This window comes from Cebus imitator, unplaced genomic scaffold (assembly GCF_001604975.1).
Source record: "Cebus imitator isolate Cc_AM_T3 unplaced genomic scaffold, Cebus_imitator-1.0 Scaffold306, whole genome shotgun sequence".
NCBI classification, from domain to species: Eukaryota; Metazoa; Chordata; class Mammalia; order Primates; family Cebidae; genus Cebus; species Cebus imitator.
In genome coordinates, this window is record NW_016107621.1 from 2,179,438 (window position 1) to 2,188,243 (window position 8,806).

At 45.2% G+C, this 8,806-nt stretch overlaps 1 protein-coding gene across 2 annotated transcripts in view; it reads left to right on the plus strand.

Moving 5' to 3' along the window:
- LOC108285684 (galectin-10-like) overlaps positions 1-8,366 on the plus strand; it is a 63,169-nt gene extending 54,803 nt beyond the window's left edge. The window contains exons 1-4 of one of the 2 annotated variants that reach the window (XM_017503006.2): positions 3,768-3,935; positions 5,802-5,878; positions 6,379-6,589; positions 8,115-8,366. In XM_017503006.2, coding sequence (XP_017358495.1) covers positions 3,849-3,935; positions 5,802-5,878; positions 6,379-6,589; positions 8,115-8,237 — 498 coding nt within the window. In that variant the 5' untranslated portion in view covers positions 3,768-3,848 and the 3' untranslated portion in view covers positions 8,238-8,366. Of the gene's footprint in view, positions 1-3,767; positions 3,936-5,801; positions 5,879-6,378; positions 6,590-8,114 lie in introns of those variants that run through there. The other variant, XM_017503007.2, reaches the window with a different exon arrangement.
- Positions 8,367-8,806: the final 440 nt, after the last annotated feature.

Below are 8,806 nucleotides of genomic sequence, written 5' to 3' on the forward strand. Positions count from 1 at the left end.
CGGGAGGAGGACACTCAGTGGGTTTGGGCTGTGGCTCTTTATCAAGGAGCATAGAATTTTCAAGGAATGGATAACTTATAGCCACAGGTCAGTCACTGTGGCTCAGTTTCCATCTGGGAACACGGGCAGAGCGTCTCACTTCTGAAGGTCAGGAGGAGCTGAAGCAACCCCACAGGGATGAGGGTTATAGCAGCACCAGAAAGGCTTCTGTCTGCCCTGAGGAAAAGGGCGAAGGAATTTCTATGTGTGTCCTGTCTGTGCCCCACAAGGGAGGGTTTTGCACAATCTGCTGTGTGCTTTACCCTCAGCAATGACCCACAGCTGCAGGGGTATTCCCACACAGGAGTGAATGAGGACTCAGACATCACCTTCCATTTCTGAGTGTATCTTGGCCATTGTGTGGTCATGAACATTCAGTGCCTATAGAAGCATACAGGGCTACGATTTCATTTGCTTTATAAACAAATCCTGGCATAAACTGCTCTACACATTACACATTACAAGTTGATTTGTTCTTAAAGAATATATCTTGAGGACATCACCTAACCATGGTGGTGTCTCAGTTTTTAAAGACTGCATACTATCTCAATAGGAGTACCCAAAATTATTGAACTTGACCTTTTTGATGTGCATTTAGGTTGTTTCCAATGTTTTGCTCTCACAAATAATGCCACATTAAGCTCTCTAATCAACCCTTTTGTCATTACCAACCTTCTGATACTTATATTGGAAGATAATTACAAAGAAATGGAATAACTGGGTCGAAAATGTGTGCATGTAAAATCTGATATATTAACACCTATAAGGTAACTTTCTCTATAGACCTCAGTAGTAAAGAATATGTTCAAACTTTCTGGCCTTCCCTAATGTTTATGCCCAAAGATTTACATTTTATTCATATTTGGGAATCTTTTTATATGCTAATCAGCTATTAAAAATAATATCGTATGTTTTGCAACACTTGTCCTGTTTTAACTCTCTAGGAACACGAGTTTCATTCTTGGCCACCACCAGCTCACATCTCAGAGACTGTAAAGAGAAACTAGGACACTGGCAGTGAATGGCAGTCATAGTTCACGGAACTGAAATATAGGCATTACATGACCGAACCGATGTGAAATTCTACCATGTTCTGAATGTGTCCAATCCTTTTATCCAACTTGAAACTGAGCGAATAATCACAGATCAATTTGGGACCCACGGGGAGGCTGCCAAGGGCTCTTCATTACTTTACTTCCTTATGACCCTGGGTAAACTTTTAAGCAAACTGAAAATCTGACCATGTTTCCTTTGCACATCTAGTTAAAAGCCAGATAAAGTTTCCCAAGAAATCCATGGTGCAGACATAAATGATTTCATAACTCACTGTTGGAATCTTGCAAATTCTATTTCTATCACATCACTGTTAAGGAGAGAAGTTATAGAAAAGACATTTTTTTATTAAGAAAACAGCAAGACACTCAGAGTAGATACAAAACTGCCTGTCCTGGGTGAACTGGCAGGAAATAAAAAATTTTCAATTCATGGCTGTTTTATTCAAGTAGAGCCATAGGACTTTCCCACAGGTGTCAGAAAGGCTGTGATAGAAAGAGAAGGGTAAGGGCGTGCATGCAGGTTTCTGGACTGAGAGGTGATTTGGAATGTGAATAACTGAGTGAGTAGCAGGGTGGGAGGGAATGTGTCAGCTGAGCACGGCTGAGTGGGAGTCACACTCTACAATGAAGAGAGTGGGGCACTCGTGGGGGCTCCCTTCCACCTACCTGAAGTCCAAAGCTCACAGGTCCCTCCACTCAACCAGAAAAAACAAAAATAAAACTCCTATGCTGTCTCCTTCTCAGGTTAGGCATGAGGAATATGCAACTTTGTTTCAGGAAAGGTTGAGACCCAGACTTAAAAAAAGCTAACTTGTTCAAGTAAAAAGTGCTCATGGATGACCATACCCTGCTCCCACCCTCCCTGCAGACTGAGAAAGGAAAAAGCCATTTCACAGAGGAGAAGCTGCAGGCTCCAATAGTGCCCAGGGCAGTCACTGCTTTGCAGAGTGTGAACCCTGGCTGGAGAAGGATGCAAGGTGAAGTCTTTGATCAGGGCACACAGTAACAGCTCTCCCTGATGGTTTTCCTTGCGGGGCCCATTCTTCTCCCCCCACTAACATGGGGTTATGACACCTCCATTGCCATCCCCTGCAGTGCCTACCACTGTAACCTATCCCATGTCAGAGCCTGGACCCTGATCTCAGAAGACCCCTCCTGACCCAACAGTCCATTCCTAAGAGTGACTTTTCTCCTTGGAATGTCTGCTTTTGGGTGGACTCTGGGCAGCCCCATCTGTCAGAGGTCCTCTAAAGATTCGAATCCTTAGTGTGTCATGATTCTTGCCTTCTCAGTAAGTCTCTGTTTGCCTTATGAACAATTTCTTGCATTCACAGTCAGAAAGGGAGAGATTTGTTTTAAATTTCAGGGAGCCTATGATATGTCTTGGAATTTTCCATGAAGAAAAAAATGATCAGCATGAGGGGACTGGGACAATTTTGTGTAGAAAGCAATGTTTGCAATTGTCCCAAGCTGGGACCCTCCCAATGTCCATCAACAGTAAAACTGGTATGTATGTGTTGATCTATTTATAAAACTTCAGAGTATACAGCAGTGAAAATGAAGTAACTACAGCTGCACACAGCAATACAGATGAATCCTAAAAACAGAAATGTCAACTAAAGATGCATGACCCAGAAGGAGCCCTCCTGGAAAATCACCTACAAGCAACATTCAACAAAGTGATGAAACTAAAAGAAAAGCAAAGAGGAAAGGCAGAAGCAGGGTTGCCCATGGGGGCAAGAAGGTTACACGGCAAGGAAGCGACAGATAGGAAACAACGGGTGTCACCAACAGGCCATGCCTAATATTGAAGTGCTATTTTAATAATTCCTCATCAAAATACAGATTGTTTGGTAACTTGGATCAACTTTTGGAAAACACTTTCAATTTACAGTCAATAAAGCTGAAGAGGAAAACAAAGAAAGAGAGGGAACAAATGGAAGGAGAGGAATTCTAACACATTCCTTCTTCAAATTCTAATACAGGTTTTCGAGATGTTTTCTATTATCAGAGAAAGAGAACTTGAGGAAGGTTCCTGAGTCTTCCACCTCGGGTGAAGACTTCACTATGGCTGAAGTCCAATCACCTGCGCCTGCGCCTGTCCTCACATGGGTCTGGAGCTACGGAGCACACAACTCAAGGACTAGACTTAAGAATCTCGCCTGTCTCCTTGAATCTGCAGAAGCAGGAGCTCTTGAGATTTCAATGCACATGGACACCAAAAGAGAAAGGAGATGGTGTGGCTGGAGCCCAGGTGTGTGAGAGTGGTCACCACTCACCAGAGCCAAGGGGCCTGGCGTGGGCTCATGAGGACACAAGGACTTTCTCCACCTCTCCCCCATGTTTCTGCTGAGGATCAAAGTCAGTGCTCTCTCAGAGACTCTGGAGCAGAGAACAGGATTACATTCGAGGGCCAAAGCCTTTTCCACAATCCCCACCTGTTTCTCATTGCACAAGTTAGAAAAATGCACACCTGCCAGGTGGATTCTGCACAGTGGAGAAAATGCTTCATGACAGGCATGGAGGATGAACATCAAAACCTCTCATTGCATCATCCTTATCTGTGCATTTCCCTGGTGATCCCTTTTTCTCCCCTGATACCTCCCTCCCTGTCTGTCATAGGCCTGCAAACAGGTGTGGTTTTGACTCAGCTTCTTTCTAACATCTTACATCCTATCCCACAGGGAAACCTTGCTGGGAGGGGCTTGGAAACAGGAATGAAGCCAGAGGGCAGGGCTGCCAGGGACCATTTAAATGCTGCAACTCCAAGAGATTCACACAGAAGACTGGACCCAATTTGGAACAGCCACCCAGAGGGAGACAACAATGTCACCACTAACTGTGAGTTGAAAAGGCACAACCTTCAATAATCTCAAGTCACAGAAAAAAGGAAAGAGGGAGATTTTATGAGATACAAATATGAGCATTTCTACCGTGAGTTGCAAGCTTGTGAATGAGATAACCTACGGCTCTGATGTCTGAGATGCTTGTGGTTGTGGGGTGTGGACCCTGGGCCACTGTAACCCTCTGTGACCAAGTGATGGTTTCTGATGAGAATGGTGTCTGTTGAGATTATACGACTTTAGGTGGGAGGCGGATGGCCCATCAGGACATGCGGGTATGTGCCTGAGTGTAAGGGGGTGACTATGCTTTGTCATAGTAACTGTGATGTGACTGTGTGAGCACAGCCAGATCAGCGTGTGAGCATCTTTATATGCACAGCAAGTGGGCATGTGTGACTCTGAGTGGTGCGGCTCCGTGTGACCCTGGGTGTATGTGCTGGGATGTGACTGGGTGTTGAACTGGAAACATGCATGTGAACTTCTGTGCATGTGAAGGTTTCTCCGCACACAGCAGCACCTCTGATGAAGCAGCTGTGCCTCTTCCCATGTATGTCAATGTGGATCCCAGGGGGCAGAAATGGTGGGGATTTTGGGGACTATGAGTTACCAAGGACTGGTCTCTGAGCATTCACGAGAGCAGAATGCACAAATTCTTGGGAGCCTCTTCTCATGCAGAGTCGGGGAGAGGGAGGCAGGCTTTGCTGGCGTGCATCTGCAGGTGGAATCTGCACACAGTGACCACTGGCTCCTGCCTCCAGCCTCAGGTCTCTCCCTGTCCCACATCTTAGCCTGTCCTTCACACTGAGCACCAGAATGGTGGGCAGGTTTTGATTCACTAGGTAAGAGCATTGGGGGACTTGGTTTCAGATATGGAATCACCCAAAACCAGCAAGGAACTTTAGCTTCAGTTCAGACAGAGCTTACAGTGGATATTCATCAAGAAGTTTGGTGAGGCCTGTAATCCCAGCACTTTGGGAGGCTGAGGTTAAAGGATCACCCGAGTCTAGGGGTTGGAGACCAGCCTGGGCAACACAGCAAGATTCTGTCTTTCCAAACATTTAAACATTTGCTGGGCATGCTGATATGTGCCTGTACTCCCAGATGCTTGGGGACTGAGGCTGGAGGATTGCTGCTGTCCAGGCATTCAAGGCTGTAATGAGCTGTGATGGTGCCACTGCATTCTGCGGATTAGTGTACAGGTTTTACACATATTAACTCATATATTACTGAAAACGTCCTACAAAGTAGGACCTTTAGAAAATCCTGCCTGTATTGGGGAAACTGAGGAGGGGAAGTTCAAGTAGTGAATCTAATGTCACACTGTTGGCTGGGTAAAGTGATTCACTCCTGTACATCAGCAGTTTGGGAGGCCAAGGCAAGAGGATCTTTTGGACCTAGGAGCTCTAGACTAACTTGGGCAACAACAAGAGACTCTGACTCTCCACAAACATAAAATATGAGCTGGTTCTGTGATGCGGACCCGTAGTCTCAGCTACTTAGGGGGCTGAGGTGAGAGGATTGCTGGAGCCCTGCAGGTTGAGGCTGTAGTGAGTGAGCAGAGATGGGCTCACTGCACTCAAGTCTGGGGAATATAATAAGACCCCATCTTAAGAATAGTGTTCAAAAAATGTTAACCTCTCACTTCTAGCAGAAGGCAGAATCAAGGAGAAAATTGAGGCAGCCCAGTTTCTGAAGCTCTGCTTTTAAGTATGTATTCAAGAATACAGGGTTCTGATTGTGGTAAGGTGGGAGAGGGGAGGCCTCAGGGTCTACCCTTCAACATCTAACCAACTGCCTAAAGGGAATCTGTTATAGCAGGGGAGCATGGCCTGGTGCCTCTCACTCAGTCTCAATTTTCTGGCAGGTGCCATACACACAGGCTGTGTCCCTGCATAGTGGTACTTCTGTGACAATCCAAGGGAAACCTGTCCAACCTTTCATGTGAGTATTTTTGTGTCCAAGGGTGGTGGGGTGGAGAAGGGAGAATATTTGCTCAGGGGGTGACCTCATGTGAGTGACGCAGAAATGTCTAGCTGGCAGGATGGAGGCACCATGCAGGTGCAGGTCCTAGAGACCCTCCAGCACCTGGCGAGAAACCTGACATGGCTGCACCGTGGGCCAGTCACGAGGCCTAGGGGAGGAGGACAGGCAGTGGTTGAGATTGTGGCTCCTTACCTATAAAGGGCCACAAAATTTTCATGGGGTGGACACTCATAAGGTTAGTGACTGTAGTTCAGTTTCTGTCTGGGAGTCAGGGGCAGAGCATCTTCTCCCACCCTTCCCTAGGGCAGAAGGAAGCAGCCCCACAGAGAGGAAGCCTGCATTATCACCAGGAAGGCTTCTGTCTGCCCTGGAGAAAAATGGGAAGGATTTGTGGGTATGTTGTGTGCGTACGCAACAAGACAGGGAGCTGCTCAACACACTGTGTGCTTTCTCTTCAGCAATGAACCACAGCTACAGGTGGATTTCCACACTGCGATGGATGATGTCTCAGACATTGCTTTCCATTTCCAAGTGTACTTTGGCCGTTATGTGGTCATGAACAGCCGTGAGAATGGGGCCTGGAAGCAGGAAGTGAAATGCAACAATATGCCCTTTGAGGATGGCAAAGACTTTGAGCTGTGCATCTCAGTGGTGGACAATGGGTACCAGGTGAGTGCCCAAGGAGCTCCCAGCACCTGGCCTCCATGGGCTCCCAGAGCAAGAGACAGCTCTCCCCGTCCTCCAAGAAACTCTTGGAGCCTATCTCCCATAACTACCTCTGTCTCAAGCTTTTCCTCACACACAGAGGGGATACTTAACTTTTGTAATTTTCCTCTCTCTTTCAACAAGTGTTGTTGCGTGCACTGCCATCATCTCTGCTTGCACTGCCATCCACAGCTCCTTCCCAAATCTGACCAGGGTCAAGGGTGGCTCACCTACCATTTCCTCCATGGTGGAGAATCTCCTCTTCAACCACAGTTCTCATTTCCACTTATGCTATTATTTCAATTTTCATGTAGCTAAATGAATAAAATTGTTTTAGTCAGTCCAATATGAAGACTTTGTTACTCCTGATGCCAGAGTCTCAGAAGAATATTACTAGCTTCTCTACTCTTCTTCTAAAGATAGTCTATGCTTATGGGCGCATATATATACACACACATATATATTTTCATTTCTTTTAAACCGATGCTGGCATAGATTTCTCTACACATAACACTTCAAGAACTACAGTTATTTGTACCCAAAGTATATACCTTGAAGAAATCATCTATCCACGGTGCTGTCTCATTTTTTAAGGATTGCATATTATTCCCCTCAAAAAATTACCAAAAATTGTTGAATATGATCTTTACAAAAGCACTGAGGTTTTTTTCCAATGTTTTGCTCTCACAAGGGATGCTGTATTAAGCTTCTTAATGATTAGAAACCTTTTATCATTATCAACCTCCCAATACTTACATTGGAAGGTAATTACAAACAAATGGAATAACCCATTCAAAATCGTTTGCTTTAAATTAGAGAATACAACTTAGAAGAGGACTTCCTATAGAGCCTCAGTAATGAAAAATGTGATCAAACTTTCTAACATTTCAAAGTGTATGCTAAAGGATTCACATTTTATTCAGATTGAAGTCAGGGATTTTTCCCCCTATGTTTATAAGATGTTAAAGGTGATATCTAATGCTTTGCAACATCTGTGCATTTCCATCTCTCTGAGAACACTTGGGTTTTATTCTGACACCACCAGCTGAGATCTGGGCTACTCCAAAGAGAAGCTGGGCTATGAGAAATGAATGTGAGTCAGTTCACGTAACTGAAATGTATGCATTCAATGAAAACTGTCGAGCACTAACCCCGTGGCAGGCCCTGTGCATGATGATGAGATTCAAGTTTATGAGACACAGTACCTGACCATGGGGATCTTCCAGGATAGACAGAAGACCAAACAAACACATATGACACAGAGTGGTAGAACCTCTCTGGAGAATGAGAGGAAATGCTGAAAATGTAGTGAGCAACTATCTCAAATAATCACAAAAGGTGGTCTGTAAAAAGAAGTGTGTCTACTCGCTTCAGATGTATAATTAGGTATTTTCTGTTTGCATGTTGCAGGTACTACGACATAGCAGAGAGCAGGTTGAAAGCTTGTTTAGTGAAATACTGTCTTTCTAATGCATGTTTCCTCTTCTAGGTAAAGGTCCATGGCCAGTGCTATTACACCTTTGACCATCGACTCCCACAAGGGTCTGTGAAGATGTTACAAGTGTGGAGAGATTGCTCCCTTACCTCAGTGAGTGTCCAGAATCAAGGGTGATAGCCAGGCTCTTCACTTTCAAAAAAATTCCTGTTTCTCTTCGGCCATGGATTCCCAGAGCTGGCTAACAACATGATCTGTCCTCACTTCAATTCTTACACTTGCTCATTAAAACTTCATCAAGCTTTACAGAATTTGCTTCTTTCTTTCAGGGGGAAAAAGAAAGTGGTCTTTACTAAGAGGGCCTCAGGGATTCTATGGGTGGCATGAAGGAGTCAAAGGGAATAAATCTTCCCGGCACAGAAGCAGTGAGTGACAAGTCCACTGAAATACCTGAGAAGACATTAGGAATAACACCCTTCTACAGCATGGACTTTATGTCAGACACTGAACTAAAATTGCTACCCAATTTCAGATGAGTCACTGCACTGAAATGTCCAGTAGCTGTGTTTTCAGCCACACAGGGATAAGCGATGGGATTGGAGGCTTGAATAACTGAGCCATGACAGGGCTGGCGAGGCTGTGTCTGAGCTGAGCAGGGCTGTGTAGGAGCCCCGCTCTCTACACTGAAAGCAGAGGGGCGGGAAACCTTGAGGGCTCCCATTCTCCCACCTGAACCCAAAGTGTCA